Source organism: Monodelphis domestica, chromosome 4 (assembly GCF_027887165.1).
Source record: "Monodelphis domestica isolate mMonDom1 chromosome 4, mMonDom1.pri, whole genome shotgun sequence".
Lineage (NCBI taxonomy): Eukaryota > Metazoa > Chordata > Mammalia > Didelphimorphia > Didelphidae > Monodelphis > Monodelphis domestica.
The window spans coordinates 46,399,722-46,422,607 of record NC_077230.1 but is presented as its reverse complement, the minus strand read 5'-3'; the positions used below and the strand labels follow the sequence as shown (position 1 = coordinate 46,422,607).

The 22,886-nt window shown below is 33.7% G+C and overlaps 1 protein-coding gene across 11 annotated transcripts in view; it reads right to left on the bottom strand.

Annotated features, from left to right (window-relative positions):
- Nucleotides 1–22,886, bottom strand: part of ZFX (zinc finger protein X-linked) — a 135,614-nt gene that overhangs the window by 5,864 nt on the left and 106,864 nt on the right. For all 11 annotated transcript variants that reach the window (XM_016433377.2, XM_056793364.1, XM_056793365.1 and 8 more), the window contains 4 exons: nt 4,111–4,260; nt 3,779–3,922; nt 2,179–2,313; nt 1,477–1,617 (listed from right to left, as the gene is read on the bottom strand). In XM_016433377.2, the coding sequence (XP_016288863.1) occupies nt 1,477–1,617; nt 2,179–2,313; nt 3,779–3,922; nt 4,111–4,260 (570 nt within the window). The remainder of the gene's footprint in view (nt 1–1,476; nt 1,618–2,178; nt 2,314–3,778; nt 3,923–4,110; nt 4,261–22,886) is intronic.

The following is a 22,886-nucleotide window of genomic DNA, read 5'->3' as shown; positions in this document are numbered from 1 at the left end:
TATAGCTAAAACAGAAATTTCTTTAAAAATCAAGTATCAAGAAACTTCAAAACTATTCCTATAAAGAAATGACGCACTAACGTCACTGTCATACTTGAGACTGTCAAAGCATGGCTTCTTGTCTCTTCTTTTAAATAGGCAATGTTAAAAACTTGGCCCAGGAAAAGGGCTGAGGAAACACACTTCCCACCCTTCTTTGTAGAACTGTGGGGCTCCAGGTATGGCATATTTGTATACAATTATTAGATATGGCTGATGTGTGGGTTGGTTTTGCAATACTGTTTTTCATCTCATTGAAAAAAAAGAAACCTTTGTTACAAGGGATGACCTGCTTAGACAGGTGACCAGAGAGAGATACATTCAGAAATAAGCATGATGAAAAAATCAAGACATCAATAATTTTTTAAATAAAAATGACAGTCTTACTTTAAATTAATTTATTTATTCAATGCCATATTGAACTACTCAAAAACTGCTTCATAGAACTACAAAAAATAATATCAAAATTCATCTGAAAACACAAAAGGCCAAGAATATCACAAGAATTAATGAAAAAAAAATGAAGGAAGTCTGACTATGCCAGATTTCAAACTATACTCTAAAGCAACAATTATCAAAAAACAACAGTTAATGTCCATAAGAACTTAAGTGTTTGTTAAACTCAAAGATCCAAGCTTTGGGGGAAATAAAGAACTCACTATCTGACAACTGCTGGAAAAAAAGGAAAACAGTATAGCAGAAATTAGGCATAGACCAACATCTCACACCATATTCCAAGATAAAGTCAAAATGAATACTTGATCTAGAAATAAAGGGTGACACCATAAACAAATTAGGGGAACATGGAAAAGCTTACCTGTCAGAATTATGGATAAGAGAAGAATTTATGACCAAGCAAGACATAAAGAATATTACAAAAAACAAAACAGACAATTTTGATTATAATAAATTAAAAAGCTGGTGGCAGCTGGGTGGCTCAGTGGATTGAGAGCCAGGCCTGGAGACGGGAGGTTCTAGGTTCTGGCTTCAGACACTTCCTAGCTGTGGACAAGTCACTTGACCCCCATTGCCTAGCCCTTACCACTCTTCTGCATTCGAATCAATACAGAGTAATGATTCTAAGATGGAAGGTTAAAGATTTTAATTTTTTTTTAATTAAAAAGGTTTTGTACAAACAAAACCAATGCACCTAAGAGTAGAAGGGAAACAACAAATTTGGGGGGGGGGAGGGGGGAATTGTGGTATCATGATGGGTTAGAGAAAAAAATTTCATCTCAATTAGAATCGTTAATAATTCTATTTTCATTCCACATCTTGATATTATCTCACATTTTCAAATTTGGCATACAAATCCAAGTTTTGTCACCCACTTAAAAACTATCACAATACAAGGGTACATTCTTCCTTTTGCCCAAGGAATGACTGTCAAATCCTCAGAAAGTGAACAAAACACTGGCAATATTACTATGTCCTCACCTGTTTGGTACTGCCTAGAATCAGGTCTTCTCCTCTTCTTTGGTTTTTGTTTTGCCAGTCTGCCAAGTCCAGCAGACTCATCTATGTGCAAGAGGGCACTTGCAGTGCCATTCCGGTTTTCAATTCCATCAGTATTATTACCTAACAATGCGCATTAAAAACAAAATTATAACAGTATTATCACTTTGAAGATTATTTCTACTGTGGAATCTTTATTAATAACAACATTGAAAAAATAGCCATAATCCTCATGAATGAAAGAAATTCCCCATCCTAAGTAATGAGTTAGAATATGTATCTTTTCTGGTGATGAGGGTCTAGGAAACTCCTAGTTGTCAGTTTAAAAAAACACATTACAGCATTTTGCCCCATGGAATCCCTTGTTGTCTCCCAAAATTGTAAAGCCACGGGGCAGATATTATCAAGATGGAAATTTTCAGCTTGGAAGTCTGTGTACTTCTTGAAGTACTTCCTTCTACGTAATATAGACATGAAGGAAATTCCTGTTAAAAATAGAGACAAAAAGTAGACTTTATAATCTTCCTCTATCCTTGCTGAAATTAAATAACCTTTACAGGTACTGGTATTAGCTATCTGGGACTTACACCACAAAGAGGATTCTTTGAATGTGCACAGATGTTTATAGAAAAAGCACCAGCTTTTTGTTGTTCCCAGGCCTTGAAGATTTTTTATGTGACTTACCATAGGCTGCTGCCCATGCTATTGGCATGAAAGTTTTTATTTCAGTGTCATCAATTTGTTGTTCATGTGCCACTGCTGCATCTTCCTCACCAACAATTACTTCCATATAAACTTCATCAGCAATTTCTGCAACATCTAAAAAAGAAAGACAATAAGTATTCATTCCATTTTCCATAAGCAGAGCTCCAGAAATCTATAAGGAAGACAGGCAAATATGGGAAAGTAATAAGCCCTGGAATGAAAATCTTAAAGGCACGGGTCCTAGTCCTCAATCACCTCAAACAACTTGTTCTAGGCTTGAAGGGAAGCCACCTTATTTCTCTGGATTTTGTTTTCTCAACTGTAAAATCAAGGAGTTGGATTGGATGATCATTGAAATTCCTTTTTTTTTAGTATTAATAATATATGAGTGTACTAGGTTTTTATTGCAAAGAGATCACAAAAGGAAGAAAGAAAAAGGACCTATATGTACAAAAATATTCACAGTGGCAAGAAACTGGAAACTAAAGGGATGTTTGTTCATCAGTTAGGAAAAGGCTGAACAACTTGTGCTGTCTGATTGTGATAAATACTATGGTGCTATTAAAAAATGATGATTAAGGTACTTTCAGAAAATCCTGGAAAGGCTAACATGAATTAATTCAAAGTGAAGTAAGGAAAAGCAAAAAAACATTGTACACAGTAACGGCAATATCTGTAAGATGATCAATTGGAAATGAACTAGTTAATTCTCAGACATCCAATCATCCAAGACAATTCCGAAGGACCCATAATGAAAATGGCTATCCATAAGTGATTAGAGAACAATCTTATTTTCACACTTCATATCTATAGTATTACTTTGGAACGTTTCATCCAAATATTATCTCCAGAGAAAAAAATAACAGAGCCTGACTTCAGATTGAAGCATACTTTAAAAAAAACAACTTTGTTTTGCTTGGGTTTCTTTTGATCAGTGTTTTCTTATTTGGAAATACATTTTGTATAATGGATATGTATAACCTATATCAAAATTCAATGGGAAGGGAAGAGAGAATTCGCAACTCAAAAAATTATTAAATGAATGTGAAAATTTTTTTACTTGTAAAAAAAAAAAAGGATCAGTGTTAGCCTCTAATAGTCTCTGGGGCAACTAGATACTACAGTATAGCAACCAGGCCTGGAGTCAGGAGGAGCAGGGTTCAAAACTGATCTCAGACTTGTCCTAGTTGTGTGATTCTGAGCAAGTCATTTAACTCTGGTTGCCTAGCCCTTATCACTATTCAACCTTAGAACTGATATTAGGAAAGAAAGTATGGGTTAAAACAAAACAAAAAGTCTGTGACATTTTTTCTTTTAAATACAATTATTAAATCAATAATGATTTGATGAAAATGAAGCTCAAATTATAATCATCACCTGGCCTTTTTATAGGTCCACCACTTCCCATAAAATACTAGGTAAATAAAGAAAAGCTTCATAGGGCATCTTTGTTTTCTAGCTTTTGAAGACACAGAAATTTTTCTATAATTAGTGTTGCCACTCCTATTAAATATCGACTGAATAGGAAAATCCTAAAAATTATATAAAATTTTCTCCCACAAAAAGGCCACCTACTTACTTAAATCTTCATCTTCTTGCTGAGAGTCATTTACAGTCATGTAAACCATCTTTTCCCTTGGGACACGAATACTGCTACTCTGATCAAGTAGTCCAACTCCATGATCATTCTCAGGTTCACTCTCCACAATATCCACTGTACCACCTAACGGTATTAGATGAGAGAACAAACATTTTATTTTCAAACTTCATATCTAATTATAGTGTTCTGGAGTGTTTTGTTCAAAGCATTGCCCTTCCATTGAGAGAAACACTTTCATAAAAAGTTAATATTAAAAAAGGGACAAGATTTAGTAAGCTGGGTAACTTTTTAAGATAAACACTTTATCTTACCTAAATCATCTTCTCCAGGATCAGCCTTAAAAATATAAACTTTGATGACTTCAGGGCAAGTGCCATCTACTTTACAAGGGTCAATTTCAGATTCAGCATCCATGGTGATTTCAGAGGAGCCATCATGTTCTATCTTCCCAGCATCATCCACTACAAAAGTAAAATTGTAAAACAGGGCAAGTAAAACTAGGTTTCAATGAGGCTGGTAATAACAGAACCCCAAATTGAAAAAATGTGGCTTTCTGGAAATAAAAAAGGGAAAAATAACAGAAAATAGCAAATGTAACAGAAAAGGTACTTTTGTAATACTTAATGCTAAAACTATATATCACAACCTGTTCATTTCTGTAGAATGTAATAAAGTCAGAAACAACACAGACTCAGTAAAAAAAAAAAATTCCTAAATATTACTCATGGCCATTTGATAGAAGCTGCTTTTGACTATTATTAACGGGTCCTGAATAAGACTTTTGTGAAAAGTTAGTTTAAAATATTAAATAGCTAAACAAAATGCAATTTAGGAAATATCACCATCTAATGTATCAAAACTCTTAAAGAATCCTGACAAAAAAAATCATGTCAAAAGGACATTTAATTTATTTCAGTAATATCCTTGGTGTACAACATCTAAATAAAACTTGAGAGAAAAATATTCTTATGCATCACATCATGGTATAAAGTGACCATCAATCTCAAAGGAGAATAAGATGAAAAGATATCAAGTATGAATGAAACATTAGGAGTTATGCTCTGAAGACCACTGTAGCACAATTCATGAATCTAGTTCACTAGCAGGCTGCCCACCAGGTGATAATTTGTCTTTCTGGTTACAAGTATGAAGGATATCTGATCTCTATTGCTGGAAGAAGTACCCACACCAGTGAAATCAACGAGTCTTTGGAACCATTTATACGAATACATCACATAGTAATATATGTCAGAGGAAAAAATCAGTTAAATTGTTTAAAAATTGTCTTGGAAGAATAGTTACAAAAAAAGCCAAATACCACATCTTAATTTAATGTATTTACTCCAACTGATCTGGAATTTTCCCAATACAAGGATTACTTTTTCCATCAGTATAAATTCATCCCTACCCTTGTATCCTGTGAGAGAGCAATTTGCTTGCTCTTACCACTCTACTGTGCCATCTGTTTTCCAGTCACATGCGTCATGAATGTTTTCTATACCCCTTCTTGCATGCAAGTTTCTGTTGGTGACAAGATGTAGCCTATTTGTACCTACCATGCACCTCTCCACTGCCCTCTGGATCATTGCAATTTTGATTCCCTGGAGAGCATAATGTTCCATGATTTGTAGCTACATAGCAACACTAAGAGAATGTAGGTGCCAAAAATATGTAAGCTTTTCAGGAGCTTAAAAATCACTGGAAGCACCAGGCAAATTACCAAATGCAATTCAAGCTATTCTATCTAACTTGACTCAGCTTATTCTCCATCATTAGTTCAAGTCCAATGTACTGATAAGCCTAATTCAAAGGATACTTATCCAACTTTACATATAATCAGAGGAATACTAATTCTTTATGAATGTCTAATGGGCTAATCTTTTCTTATTGAAGAGAAAAGACTTACAGAATTCCGGGGCTTGACTAATCAGCATTATGTCATCATACCAAAGTACCTAAAAGATTTCAGTATGAGTGGAGACTCTCTTCATTGGCTTCTACCTCTAATGAACGTTTCCTGTCTTATGCCTCAGAGAGTCATTAAGGCTGAATGTCCCACTGGAGTTCAATGATTTTATATTATTACTAATATTTTTCTTTATTTTGTTCTGGTGTACATGTGCACACACATACAACATGCCCAATTACACTGCTATGGTCAAAATTACATGCTGACTGAGAGTAATCCCAGAACTCCACAAATGACACAGGCAAACGTGAATATCAACTACCTACATAAGAATGGTGATTGAATAATTTTTATCTAATAGTTTAACAACTATTTTGAGAGGCGGTACGGAAGAGCAATAAGTTGGAAACTAGGCAGAGATGTATAGAGAAGAAAGTTATTTTAGGAATAGGGAATGGTGTGGACAAAGGTTTCACCACATATTTTAGAAGGCAGAATGGAGGAGTAAGAAACTGAAAGTTAGGAAGAGATATACAGTGAAGAAAGAATAGGCAATAATGTGAACAAAGGCCCAGAGTAGGGAAAGCATTGGAAGGAAAAAGCTTCTAAGATAGCTGACTTACACAAGAACTAGTGTCAGTAAATGGAATTATAGAGGCAGATTTCGGATTCATAAAAGGATTAACTTTGTAATAATTCAAACTATGTTTTGTTTTGTTTTAAGTGCTATTTCCCAAGTGTGCTCATTGGTAGATGACCTATTAGGTCTCAACTCTGGGATTCTATGAACCCATGAAACAATACAAACTAATCTTTTACCTAATGCATCCTTAGTCAGCTGTTTAAGACCAAGATGTGGTCTTTATAGATTTTTCCTATATGTTATTTGGCTGGATAAGTCAAGGGTCCAAATGTGGTTATACTGGTAATGGGGTCACCGAACCTATATATATATATATATATATATATATATATATATATATATATATATATATATATATATATATATATATATATATATATATATATATATATATATATGTATGTATGTATGTATGTATATCAGTGTTGGTATCTGTTCCATTTCAAGCCTATTTTTTGTCCCGCATCTAATTTTTGGTTTATAACTATTTGGGGGATGATCTTGCTTAGTTATATGCTATACCAAGCTTTCTGCAGGCCCATTTCCCCCCTCTGTTGCTTCCTATTGTTGTGAGATAAAACTGTTTAAAATCTCCTATCATCCTATTGATCCTACAGGGCAACAGATCTAGAGATGGGCATTTTCCAGTTGAGAGCAAGGGAGATCAAATAATTTATCCAGTGTCACATAGAGTAGTAGTATTACCCTTCTGACTGCTTTGTAATTGGCCTAGTACCTCAAACCAGTGTTGTCCTTGGCCAATGTATATCTCTGGTAAGATCAAGTTGTTTGGCCAGCTGAGGTAGTTTCTAAGCTCTTCTGGCTTCCTTATGGTAACTATTTTACACAGATTGAGTTTCTCTGAGAAAGAGATAATTATTATCATAGTTAAAGACTTAATTTTAGTCCATTTTTTAGCAATCAAGATTGTTTAAAGGGATAGTCAGGTTTTAAAAAATATACAATATGCCTTTATAATAATTTTTATCTCTTCTTTAAGCAATTGATGATTCAGTAACTAGTCATTTACTTTCTGTTAAGATGCATCCAATTTCATTTTTTTAAATGATAACATTTAGTGCTTTCCCCATATCTAGATCCATCCAACTATAATGTAATCTTGAAAAAATTATTCAGGCTAGGGTTAGCTAGATGGCTCCGTGGATAGTGAGCCAGGCCTGGAGTCAGGAGGACCTGGGTTCAAATTTGACCTCAGATACTTCCTGGCTGTGTGACTATAGGCAAGTCACTTAACCCCCAAATACTTAGTCCTTATTGCTCCTCTGCCTGAGAACCAATACTTAATAGTGATTCTAAGTCAGAAGGTAATAGTTTTGTGTTTTTTTTTTTTAATTCAGGATGCATTAAAGCAACTGAGTAATTCAGGAATCAAGAATTTCTTAATCCAGAAACACATTTTCTAGCATAGTTTTTGCTGTCATTGAACCCACCTTCATACAGAAGTCACCAAGTAGCTGGACACAAGGTGACTTGCTTTGGACGATCTTGCAAAGTTCTTCACACAATTTTCTCCCCTCTTCTTTATCTTCCACCCCCGATGGCAGATATTGGTGTACAAGCTATAATTATTATTGTCATCTTCTTATTACATTTGTCATTAATAAATCAATTAGCAAGATAACCAAGTATCTCATGAACTAATATCTCTTGTTGCCTTTGAGCACATGGTGAAAGTAACACTACTGACTTCTTTAATCGTTTAAGCAATGAAAACTTGCAAAGTCCTTCCATTTTGTTCCAACTTCCCTAGGTCTTCTGGATTTGTTTAGAGCTAGAACATCAAAATTGATATAGTTCAGTTCTTTTAATAGTTTATCAACTTACTGGCTGCTGGCCAGTAAAGTAAATTTTTGCTGACAAAAATTTCATATTCAGAAGCAAATGAAGGTTTGCATAAGGATTAAAACATTATACCCCATTTCCTGTCACTTTCTACGACAATCATTGTCATGGAGCAATCAGGAGAAAGCTATACAGGACAAGGTCCAATGTTTTATTTTTGTATCTAGGTGGCACAGTGAATAAGAGTGCTGAGAGCTTAAGAATTAGGAAGACCTGAATGCAAATCCGGCTTCTAATGCTTACTAGCTATATGACCATGGGCAGGTCACCTCACCTTTACTTGCTTTAGTTTCCTCAACGACAAAACAGCGATAATAATATAGTTGTGAAGATCAAAGGAAGTATTTGTAAAGCTCTTAGCACTATGCCTGGCATGTAGAAGGCCCTATATGAATGCATATTCTCTTCCCCTTCCCTTAATCAGGTTAATGGGTTGGCCAAAGAATTCTTAACCGAATAGTACTATTCCTGGTTGACAAAGCAATATCATCATCTATATTCTTGTTGCTTTGGAAGGTCTTCCATATCGTCTCTATTTGTTGTTCAATTCATATTTAGTACAAAATAAATACAATGGGTATACAAAACACTCCTGCCCAGAAAAATGAATCCTGATTTCACAGGAGTTTGAATAAAAAGAGCAACAACATTCCATATATTGAATATTTGTTAAGGGGTAAGGGAAAGCAAATACTGAGCTTAAAAAAAAAAGGTTACAGCATTTTCAAAACCTGAAGATCTAAATGATAGTACCTAGTCTATATTTTTAAAATTATTCTCAGAGTTCCCATATTTAGACCAATGATAACTGAAAAGATAAAATATTTTATTGAGAAAATAAGGTTCATGTACATTCTTTGAAGAATAACATCAAAAGTAAAACAGCTAAGATTATATAGTTAGATGGTGGAAAAAAAAGTCATCTAAACCAAGGTATTACGGAACTGCCTTAAAAAAAAACAAACAAACTGCTGAATATATCAAATACAGTCCATTCTATAAGCAGTTGAATATTACAGACAAAGCTGGTCTAGTTTGGCAATAGTGACCAGATTTTCCCTTTGTGGTATGACTAGGTCAAATATATTGGATATGAGGGGTAAAGATGAGGGAAAAGGAATGACAGACTCAGAATATTTGCAGGATATATTTTAGGATATTTTCTATTATATATAAATATTATATAACCCATATTCATTGCCTATTATGGTATCATATGCTATGCTAATTACTAGGCATACAAAGACAGAAATGAAATAGTCCCTGCCCTCAAGGAGTTTACATTTCATTGGCAGAAAGCACATACACATAAGTAGATATAAAATATATAAAACAGATGGAAGTCATTGGAGGGGGAAGAAGTGGCATTGTTAGCAACTGGAAAGATCAATATAAGGCTTCCCATAAGAGGTGACACCTGAGCTAGGTTTAGGAGGAAGCTAAAGATTCTATAGGAACTGGAGATAGTCTGGGCAAAGGCATTTTCTGGAAATTCTGGAAATAGCAAGTAAGCCAATATGGCTAGAACTTAAACTTTTAAAGTAAAGTAATATACACTATTAAGACTGGAAAAGAAGACTGGAGCCATAGTGTAAAGGGCTTTAAAAGTAAAACAGAGACTGGGCCGTGCCAAAATAGCACAAGTGACAATACTTCAAAGTTTTTACAGTTTTAATGTTATATCAAATTACTAAAAGAATGTTTTATAGAATTCAATAAAATCAGAAAATTCATTTGGAAAAGCAAATGGTCTAGAATATCAAAGGAAATAATGAAGAGGTAGGAATAAAATGGAGAATAGCATTTCCAGGTCTCAAACTATATTATAAAATAACACTTATCAAAAACATTGGTATTGATTTAAAAATAGACCAAAATATATAAACATTATATGACCCATATTTAATGCCTAGACAAGGGAGAATCAGAAACAATGGAACTCAATGTTGGATAAATTGGAAAACAAATTACTTCCAAAAGAACAATCAACATGATAAAAACTAAGAAAACTGGGAAATAGTATGGCAGAAATTAGGCTTAGGCCAACACCTTAAACCATATTACATACATAAAACAGTCTAAACAGATGCATGACTAATATTAAAAATTATACCACAAAAAAATTAGGAAAAAAACTGACAATCTGCCTTCACAGCTATGGTTAATAGATATATTCTTAGCCAAATAAGAGAAAGAGTAAATTACAAAAGTTAACTCTTACATGAAACAAACACCCCCACACACACCAAAAGCCATTCCACAACAGTTAAGTCATTAAAGGATATATGCAGTTTTCAAAAGAATTGTAAAGTATTAACTACCATATAAAAGAATATTCCCAATCACAAATAAAAGAAATGTAAATCCAAACAAACTGATATTTCACATTATGTACTCTGCAAATTGCCAAAGATGGAAATTTCAGACTTTGGAAATTATATTTGATCCTAGAGGCTGTATGATGCTTTTGAAGTACATTAAATGTGGAGGTCAATTTTTTCCTTACAAATTATCAGATTGACAGCTACATAAAGGATTGAATAAGGAAACTAGGAAAACAATTAGGAGACTATTGGAAGCTTCATAATCCAGAGACACTCCACTAGACAGCTCCTTCCAAGTCAGCATCAACACATTCATTTATAAACGACTACCCTTTGGGTATAGTCTTGCAACCAATTTTGGATTCCTCTAATTGCACATTAAGCCTCTCTATTTGTCCAAAAAGAGATCAGGAGAGACTGTCAAATGCATTCCAGAAACTTATGTAAATTTACCCATGGAATATCTGATAAAACTGTCAAAAAAGGAAATCAGATCAGTTTGGCATGACCTGAATTAGATGAAATCATAAAGCTCTTTTTGATCACCAATTCCTTTTCTAGTATGATAAATGTTCAATTTTTTGTCAAGAGATCAGTTATTTTTTACCAACTTATCATTTATAGACTCACTGTGTGTCGAATGTGGGTGTGGGAGTGGAATAAGACAATCTTTATCCTCTCCCAAGCTCTCTGCAACCAAAGATCATATCGTGGTGGCTCAGCAATCACACCTGGTAGTTCTTTCAGGATTCCACCTTAAAAGTACTCAGACTTGAACAGTCAAATAAGCCTAACTAGTAATATCCCTAAGTTATCTACTATCCCTGTTGGTGAACTCTTACTTAGAAGCAGCTTTATAAGTAACTTTTTTCAAATAAAAAAATAATTATCATAGAATGTTTAAAGTCAATCTATGAATAGACAAAGCCATTTTTTCCTGTTTCCAAAATATAGTTTATGCTTTTAGCAGGAAAAAAAAAAGTCAACTCAGAGGCTTACCAGAGGACAGCATAGCACCTCTCACTAGACAACTACTGAAAGCCTGATCTGAGAATATCTGGAAGTATTTTTCTCTCTTTTTTTCCCTGCCAATGTTACCTTGATTCAACTACAGTTTTATTCCAACTGTCAAATGTTATCAAAGAAGGGATGTCACAGCAAAATTGATCTAAACTGTATTTTAAATATTTTGTGCTTAAATTCTCTTAAAACACAAATATTTGGGGAAACCAAGATATAAGGGAGAGTTGACTCTTGCCTGAAGACCAGGGTTCAAGTACTACCCCTGATGATTACTGCCCGTATGTACTTCTGCAAGTCATAATTTCTCTAAGCATCAGTCTCCTCATCTATAAGCGATAAGGGATGAGGATATGGTGTCCAATGAGGTTCCTTTTAACTCTAACATTTTTGATCTTATGAATAGTCATTAGAAAATTGTTGCTTGGTATCTTCTCTTAAGAAGTATATTTTTCTAACTGTGATTAGAAAGAATTAACATTAGTGATTTACAGCCTTCACAAAATATACATTTACAAATGTTTAGAATTTACACCACATTACCAAATGATTGAGGTTTGAAGCTAATTAGGAGATTAAGGTAGGACATTGTTGTATTAGTAATATAAAAATAACAATATTTTAATGGTGCTGAGAAATCAAAGGACACTAAACATGATAACCCAGTCATTTGTCTTACACCATCTATAACTAGATTCCTGTCTACATCTACTACTATATTAACAAATGATGTCTGTCCATAATAATATCTTAAGTCTGAAAAAAGGAAAAAAATTATAAAGTATATCTTAAGGTAAATTACCATGTTTTAGAAAGATTTCCATCAAAATCATTATAATCAAGAGAACTGGACTACATAAAATATCCAATAAAGTTCAATATCCTGGATGTCTCATTTATACAGAATCTCATAAGCCTACATTCAGAAAAACTAAGTATTTTAATAGTTGCTTAAATCTCTTATCCTAAAAATCTAATTTAACAATATAATCTTAAATTCTAAAGGTATTTTCCCCACTTTGTTAAAGAAGTGAACACATTTACCAGTAGTTATACAACTTTTTTTTATTTAAAACCTAGTTAAATTAAAAGAAGCTTCAACTATATGGAGGAAAATATATTAACGAGAATCACAGGACCTGGCTTCAAATCCCATTAGTAACCCTTGCTATCTGTATAACCTTCAGAAAATAACTTCCTAGGTCTAGTTTCTTTAGCTGAAAAAATGAGGGAGTTGGACTTAAAGTGATCTTTGAAATCCGTGCTTCTATGACACTTAAGTCTATTTTATTCAAGCTTTAAGGGAGACTTCCTCTTGAGGTCAATTAATAATGATAATAAGGATGATAATAAAATTTATATAGCACTTATTTTGTGGCAGGCACTGTGCTAAGCACTTACAATTATCTCATTCCATCTTCAAAACAATACTGCAAAGTCAGTGCTATTATTGTTGCTTTATAGGCAAGGAAACTGAAGCAAACAGAGACAGAGGTAAAGTAACTTGCTCAGGGTCATATAATTAGGAAGCATTTACACTCAGATTTTCCCGATCCACGTAATGCCAAATATCAAGTGTATTTTTCATTCAGTTCTGATTTCTCATAAATATCCTAATAGGAGAACATATCTCAATTTTACACATTAGTTTCAGGACAAACTTCAACCAGATCAAATCTGAATTTATAATCACAAATGTTTACATTTTAAATCTTAATTTTTCCAATTTCCCTAGATTCTCAATTTTCCACTGGTTGTTAGCACCTCAAATTATAGAGCTCACTACTTTCAATTAGCTTACTTTCAAAGATTTATGGTAGCAGTCTCAACATTCTCATCCCCCTCTTTTGGAGTCCATGAAGTTCTAAAGATTGGAAAGCACCCTCCTGATGGTCCTTTAAGGGCCCAGAACATGACAGTCTGCAGCTTTTCACACAAGTCATAGAAAATAATGATTTAATGTCTGACACCCCCTTGTCCAGTCCCTTTATACAAGGTTAAAAGCTTCTATCAGTGACACTTAAGAAATAAAAATTTGCTTAGATCTTTTATAAATTGTCCCATAACAAGAAAACAAAGGGGCAGCTAGGTAGCTCAGTGGATTGAGTCAGACCTATAGATGGGAGGTCCTGGGTTCAAATTTGACCTCAGACACTTCCTAGCTGTTTGACCCTGAGCAAGTCACTTAACCACTGCCTAGCCCTTACCACTCTTCTGACTTGGAACCAAGAAGGAAGATAAGGGTTTAAAAAAAAAACTTTTCTGTAATTCCTAATTAATTTCTCCTACAGAATGTAGAAGTATTTTGCTTTAATAACATAATGGACAGAAAAAAGAACAATTAAAAAATTTTTTTTCATAAAAATTTTCAAACTCCACAAATTCTGGAAAAGAATGGAAAGAAAATTCAGTCCAAGCAAATGACTAAGTTAAGGAAAGTTCTATATAACTTGTAATACCAATTTACCGTAGGAAAGTATCATAAAGACAAATTCTCACACTTGTAGGAACAGATTGATTGGTCTAGAAAGGTTACATTCTTCCTGTGAAAAATCCAACACAATTCAATATTCCATAAAGCAAAAGCTTGGATTCATCTCACACCTCTGAGATTGGCAAAGATAAGAAAAAGGGGAAATGAAAACAATTGTAGGAGGAGTTTTAAGATGAAAAACACAAAAGCAATCTACCCATCTGTGAGATTGAGACATATTTTTCTAGCCAGGCTAATTGTGTTGATTTGTTTTTGCTTCATTAGAGAAAGTGGTTTGTCACTGTTGTTATTGTTATTGGTGTAATCGTTATAGATGTCACTGTTATTATTGTTATTGGTGTAATAGTTATAGAGATGCCAAACTAAATTACCTCTCTAAAAACTATCATGTAATTTCCAAACAATGAAGTTACAGAATTTGTGGGGTACCCTTCCAGAAGTATATCCCATTCTTACTACATGCACTCAAAGTTTTCAGTTCATTTATAGCAACGTATTTCCACAAATAAGGATTCTTACGTCTGTTTTCAATCAAATTCAAAGCAAGAAACAAACTGGAGACTGAACATGAATGAGAGGTAGGTATCTCTTTCAAAAACTATTCCTGGAATAAAACTTTGGTTCACCATAAACAAAATCAAGGGTCTTACCAAGTGTTTTGATAAACATTTAAACAACTTTCTGAACCTAAAAATTCTATATACCAAATAAGTCTTCTTTATGAAAAAGTTAATTTTATTCTCTTTCTTATTCATGGTAAATGCTAGAATTTATTTATGTGCATAATCAATAGGCAACATGAGGAAAATTTGTTAAAAGCCAAAGATTCATTAGTTAGGAAACCTTTTACCTTGATGGTGCCTAGAAATCCCCCTAAATCTAACTTAGGCCATGAAATAATTCGCTTAACTACACCATTCCAAAAGATAAAGAGTATAGACCTAATTAAATAACAAAATTGAAAGAAACAAGACTGAAGTATTAGAAGCAACTGAGAATTAAAGATTGATCAGAGTGAACATAGAGAAGTTCTGAAAAAGTGGGTAAATGGGATTTGATAACATGCAATTTTCCAGCTAGCCTATAAAGGAAAGTATTTTGTTACTATAATCCTCAGGATTTCTTCCTTTCTAATAGCAATGATAACAAAATGAGATTGGTCACAAACCTTTTTCATTACTCTAATTCTTTTTAATTTAATTCATTTTTGTCAATAATGTTTTAGAAAATACCCCAGTATGTTTTGTGATAACACCAAAAGAGTAAGCAGCTATCATTTGACAGAAATGGCATGCTAATAAACAGTGCTTTCATTCCTTTCTTTTTTTTTAATTTGGCAAACTTTATTTAATTAATTAATTCTGAATATTTTCCCATGGTTACAAGATTCATGTTCTTTCCCTCCCCTCCCCCAAATCCCTCCCATAGCCAACATGGAATTCCACTAGGTTTTACATATGTCATTGATCAAGACCTATTTCCATATTATTGGTATTTGCACTGGAGTGATCAATTAGAGTTTATATATCCCCAATCATATCCCCATCAAACTATGTGATCAAGCAGTTGTTTTTCTTCTATGTTTCTACTCCTACAGTTGCTTTCATTTATTTCTAAGTACACTGCTCCTTTTTTTAAAAAAGGGAATCAAATATATAAAAACCTGGCTTTGCAGAACATAAACAATATTATTTTTAATTAAAAGACATAACAGCATTTCTTTAAATAAGTGTCTTCCACTTAACATGTTAAACTTCAATTTTGATGCATATTTTTAAATGATTGTTATATCTGATTGCAGTGTTCCTTATGTAGATAGCTTTATATAGCACTTTAAGGCGTGCAAAAGCTCTTTACCTATGCTATGTTATTGGACCTTTACAAAGTAGGCATTTTTATCATCAACTCTCCCCCCTACTCATTTTACAGATTCAGTGAGAGAGGTTACACAACTTGCCCAGAATCACACAGCTAGTACAGTGTCTGGTGTGCAATTCAAACCTAGGTCCTTTCTAGCTTTTAAACCCAGTGCTCTATATCCAATTCACCAAACTGTCTTTAAAGTGACAATTTTGGAAGAAGAAGGCAATGCTCTGGTTTGGCAGAAATTAGATTTATAATACAGCATTTTACTCCAAATAACACACAACATACATCGAATGAATTGTTTGCCCTAAAACCAAAAGGCTACATCATAATGAAATTAGAGAACAAAAGAGATACTATGGCCAGGAGAATATTCTTAAGTGAACAAAAGATAGAAGAGGCCATAAAGGTGAAAATAAAACAATTTTGATTAAGTAAAATGTAAAAAAAAAAACTTTTTGTATTAACAAAACCAATGTAGCTATAAAAGAAGATGCCGAATGAGGGAAAAACTAGGCATTAGTTATATCTGAAAAGTCATATATAGGAATGAAACAAAGAGCTATAGAAAGAATCGATACGAATATGCAAGATCAAATGCCATTCTTCAACTAAATGTGGCCAGTGATTATGAAATTTTGCATGAAGAAACACAAATGAGCAATGATCATATGAAAGATTGCTCCAGATCACAAATAAAAATAACACAAAACAACTGAGTTTTACTTCATACTCCTCAAAATGGCAAAGATGAAGAAGACCAGGAATAGTGGATGGCGAAGGAGCTATAGGAAGATAGGCACATTTAATATACTGCTGACAAATGTGAACTGGTTCGACCATTCTGGAATTATCTGAGAGGAGTCATTATAGAACTGACTTTTAATCTCTTGAACACTACTGAGAATATAACATAAGGAGATCAATGTTATATATAACAAAACATTTATAGCTGCACTCTTTAAGCTAACAAAAATATTGGAACTAAATAAGGATAATAATTTGGGGGTTAGTTTTTAAAAGTGGCATATATTACTGTTAAAAGAAATCGAAAGAAACATGGTAAGACTTGTATGAAGTGATACGGACTGAAAAAAAGGAGGACCAAAAGAATATTAATGTAAATATACCTTACATTAAACCCTCAAAAGTTAAACTTGAATGAATGTACATATGAAGTTATGCTTTAAAATGACATTTCATTTATTACAACCTTTTCCATAGGATATGGTTATTAATGATTTAATGAAGGTTTCAGAAAAGCGTACCCTTCCAAAGAGCAGTGTTTTAACAGTAGATACACTAAATACAATACTTGCCATGTCCAAATCTCAAAATATGAGTATTTGTGGGAATGGCAGGACATATTTAAATGGAAATGCTGCAATCCATCTTTTCTTCTAGAATTATTTGTGAAGCCCAAGTTTTAACAATCAAGGCTCAGAAAACAGCTTTCCAAAATTATCAGAGAATTTTAGAATTACTCAATTTGAAAAATGTCACCAGAAACAAAAATGAATATGTCATTGCCTATATCCAGAGTACAAACTATTTTATACTACATGAAGAGAAGAAACAAGTTTACAAGTTTCTTCAAAAGACTATATCATCCATCAGGAAACCATAAAAGAATAGTTTTTTAAAGTATTATTTGAACAAGATTAAGATAAAATTTAGAAGTCATTCCATTTGAATATTGGCCATTGATAGCTATACATCTACAAACCATTAAGATTAAAACCCATCAAGAATGAAGCTTAAAACGAGATCATTCAAACAAAAATGAAATATACGACTCAGATCTGGAAGACCCATTTTGATCAACTGCTATTCTCTTTCCTTGACAAAAGGATATTTTAACAACAGAAAATAGTATAGTATTTTGCTGAGTATGTTTGCACTAGTTTAGAAATTAGCAATATGCAATTAGCAACAACCTCTAGCACAAACCTAATTAACATGTGACATGTGGTCAGAGCAGCACTGTAAAATAGGATACAAGTTTGCTGGTACTGAAGGCTTACCAGGGGTGGGGGAAGTTGGCACATTTTAATCACAAAATTAGAAAACTATATGAACTATCTCTATACTATTTTTTTGTTTTCCTTATATTAAAGGGTGTAAATTAGCCCTAGGGATGGTATTTAGGTTCAATATGATCTTGTCCCGAAACTCAAAAATTTCCTAGGGTAGACCACCCCATAAATATCTAAAGTTTTCCCTAATGCAGACATGTGCTTACTACTACCAACAGTGAGGTGATAAAATCAAGCCAATCTTTACATGGGTGTGAGAGTAGTTGTATTTGTTGGGGGAAGAGAATGATAAAGCAGTATTCATTTTGGCTGAGGTATGTTAGAAGCAGGTTGGCACTGCTGAAGATGCCAGGGTTGAGGGCACTGTTGTGAGAGCTTGCTAACTGAAGACATATCTGTAAATCATTCTATCCCACAGTTAAGAAAGGTTCACAGGACATTTAGCTGAGGGTACTGTATGGCCGCCAGTATCCCATCAGGCTGAATATTACCTTGGAGCCTGCAAGGAAGGAAGATGCCTCTGGAACACACCAGTGTCCCTTTGGTCCTAGAGCTATGCATAGGTTCAGTTAAGGGTTCAGCTGTTGATCAAATTCCCAGGAAAAATACCTAAGCCTGTATTCTTTATAGGGAATAGCAGCTGAGAAATGGCATTAGTCTTTCTTTTCTTTTCTTTTTTCCAGAGGCACCAGAGGCCACTACTATGAGGGATCAGAGCATAGAAACCCAATTACAGTACAAGCCTTGACATCGATTATGTCATACTTTTATCCAGACTTAGGAACCAGTTTCTAAGGCAAGAGATAAAACAGGAGACCCTTTACAAGGGTATTTCATAACATTAATTCACCTCTAACAAGTAAAATTGGAAAGAGTTTGCTGAATAGCAGTCATGTCTTTCCTACATTATCAGTAAGGAAATTAAATGAGTAGATGAATATTATAAGCAACTAAGAAAACACATTTAGTTCTTTGTTTATACGAATTGTAAAGACATAATTAGTTAGTCAATGTCATACTTCAAGCCAAAGAAATAACTCATTTTACTAATCAAGTTAATTTTTCCATGGAAATTAAAGACAACCAAGAAGAAAAGCCTGAAAAAATGAATTCTGAATATTCACACTGATGCAGATCTCCTAGGAAACAAATCTGTTCCAAGAAACCTATTCTAATTTAACAGCTGACAGACATAACGATTGCCATTGGCAACGATGCTTTTCAAAGAGATAGCTACACTTGAATCTTTCCTGATCAATGTAATGTCTATAAAAAATTCAAATTAATTTATCCTTCCCATTTAAAAGAAAAGAAACCAAAAAGATTTACCAAAAAAAAAAATTCCAAAATTTCAGAGAATGATATTGGGATTAGAGCCAAGAATACAAATAGCAATTAAAGAATTGGAAAAAGAAAAAAGAAAATAGTGCCATCAATTAACAAAAAGGAGTTGTGACATTTACAAAATAAAAGCATCAAGATATAAAGATATGATTGGATAATTCAAGACATTTTTTTCAGCTTACCTGTGAATGAAAATAGGTATCTTTTCAAAGCACAGTTCTATAGGCATATTAGGAAACTAAAAATTTAAATGGTTATATTGAAAAAATATAAATTGACAGCACAATTGCCAATATCATAGTAATACTTCAAGAATCCATAGTTTGTTGGTATGGGTATTCCCTTCAACCACTCATAACTCTTCTATAAACTGCACACATACAGTATTTGAAAGCTGCTTTGTTGTACACAGAGACCGATACACTATGGCACAATCAAATGTAATGGACTTCTCTAGTAAGTAGCAATGCAATGATTCAGGACAATTCTGAGGGACTTATGAGAAAAAAAGCTATCTACCTACAGAGGAAGAACTGAGGGAGTAGAAACAAAGAAAAACATTTCCTAGACCACAAGTTCAATGGGGATACAATTGGGGATGTGGACTTTTAAATAATCACTCTATTACAAATATCAATAATATGGAAATAGGTCTTGATCTATGTAAAACCCAGTGGAATCGCTCGCTGGCTATGGGAAAAGGGTGGGAGGGAGTAAAGGGAGGGAAAGAATATGAATCATGTAACCATGGAAAAATATTATGAATAAATAAATTTAAAATTAAAAAAAAAAAAGCTGCTATGGCCAAAAAGATTTATTAATCTGTGACTATCATGGTGGCAAGTTCTTTCTAAAACTTAACAAGGTTATTACTGGAACAAAAAACATACATTTCATCAATAGGTTTGTGGTCAAAGACTTTTTTTTTCCTTTTAGGAACCACTAAAGCTTAACACTATTCCAGTATAGCCTTGGAAAACTCAGGATCATTATGAAAGAATGATGACAATAGAAGTCCTGAAAAGTTCGGAGTTGAATAATAGGGGCTCACATTCCATCTCTGCTACTATTACTTTTTGTTGTTCAGTTGTGCCCAACTCTTCAAGATCCCATTTGAGATTTTCTTGGCAAAGATACTAAAGTGGTGTGTCATTTCCTTCTCAAGCTTATTTTACAGAAAAGGAAACTAAGGCCAACAGGTTTAAGTGATTTGCTCAGGGTAGCAGTCTGGAAATGTCTGAGGCCATATTTGAACTCAGGAAGATTCTGACTCAGGGCCAGCCCTCCAGTTACTATGTCACCTAGCAGCCCTACATAACATGAGGTAGCACTAAAATACTCCTTTCTTCCCAAATACACCTATTCAGGGGTAGGATAGAGCCATTCTGAAAGAACTAGCAGAGGGAAGGGAAAATCTCTGGATTTCAGAACTAGATTATCTTTACTTCCAAAGCATAATAACAAAGCAGAAAAAAAATGTTTTATCTACATGGATTCTATTTAAGGAATGTCAATAAGCATTTTTGAAGGGATGAATTAAGATAAAAAGGAAGGCGGCAGTATGGTTACAGTAGAAAAAATATTAGCTTGGGCATAATGAGACATAGGTTCAAATCTCTTCTTTAACATTTACTACTTGTGCCCCAAGTCATTTAACCTTCATGGGCCCCAAGTGCCAGGTGTGCTGAACTATAAAAGATGTGCAACAGATAGTGTCTAAGGTCCCCTTCCTTCCAGCTCTAGATTAGTTATTTAGATTTTTATAGTATCTTTTTTTGACATGAGTCCACACCAAAGGCTTAGAACATCATAGAACTGTTTTGTTCTGTCACCTAACAGGGAACTGGTTTAGAAACAGGAAAATTAGTAAGAGTTAAATAAGCAGGTCTCTCTGGAAAGGGAAGTGTTAATAATGAGGTCTCCTAAGGATTAGTGGCAAACAGTCTGATGTAACATTTTTTACAAATAATGTGTGATAGAGAGATAGAACTCTGTGAATAGACCAAACTCTTTGGTCTGAGCTCTTCTGAGTAGTGAAGTAGTCAAACAAAAGATTAAAAAAAAAAAAGGCTGGAAGATTTTTAAAAATCTATATGGCAGGCAAAAAGGCAGCAAATGACTAGTAAAAAAAACTATTTTGTAACAAAAATACTTGGGAGGAAAATAACCTGGCCATATGTAAGAAATGAAAGGTATCCACTATGATCCAAGTATCTCAAAAGAAACTGTTCCTTGTAGGCATTAAGCTAAACAGCAAGCTAACAACAATAACATGTTAATTCAACCTAATATGCTGTTACAGGTTTTTAAAGAATTCAATACAACAATGGAGAGGTATTATAAACAAAATAGAAATAATAAATCTCCAACATTTTGTTCAAATTATAATGACCCAGACTTGAATAAATTATTGTAACTCAAAACACAGGATTTGAAGGAGTTGCTATAGTAATTATTAGAAGTAAAGTGGAAATGATGAAAGATATGGTTTAAGGAAGCTCTTATGAGTACAGATTAAAAATTAGGATTCTTCTCTCTGGAAAGATAAAAATTGATACGAATTTGGAAGTTATAAGATCATGAACATTATTTATTAACAAATGAAACACAGGAGCAGCTAGCTGGCTCAGTAGATAGAAAGCCAGGCCCAGAGATAGGAGATCCTGAGTTCAAATCTAAACTTGGATTCTTCCTAGCTGTGTGATCTTGGGCAAGTCACTTAACCCCCACTGTCTTGCCCTTACTGCTCTTCTGCCTTGAACCCATACATAGTATGGTTTCATACAAGATGGAAGGTAAGGGTTTAAAAATATATAGAACTGAAACATGCAAGTGATACAATGAACAGAGTGCTATAGTCAAGAAGATTTGAGTTCAAATCCTTCCTCAGACATCACTAAGCTATTTGGCCTTGGGGAAGCCATGTAATCTAGCTCAACCTCAGTTTCTTCATCTACAAAACGAAGATAGTAATAGCACCTACTTTACATGGTTATAAGGACTAAGGCTGATATGAGTAAAACAGTTTATAAATCATAACACACTATAAAAAATAGCCATGTATATGATTAATATGGTAAAAATGGATTCAATGGTTGCCAAATTCCAGTTTCCTAGAAGTAGGAAGCACTTCATCCAGTTTTAAAGAGGTCTATCTAAAGCAATTAAAAAAAAAAAAAAGCAAGCTTCTAATTCTTTGTTTTTTACTCCTTACCACTTTCTTATTTGGAAATTACTTTCACTACGGTAACTTTAACTACCACCTTTACAGAAATAATTTCCATTTCTCTCTCTTTGGTACTGACATTTCTTCAGAGTTCCAGTCCAACACTGTCAACAGCTTATATGCCATGTCTGTTTAACTGTCCTACTGGCATCCTAAATAAGGCCATAAATATTCTCCTTCTTTGAGCTTTTGTTTTAATTTATCAACTATTATTAATATTCCTATTATGTGCAAAGTGTTGTGCTAGGTGCTAATAAACTAAAATAAATTATTCTCGAGGAGCTTACATTCTACTAGAAAGCTAGGGTCAAATATCTTATGCACATATTAGTATAATACGAGGAAGACTGAGGAAAGAAAGA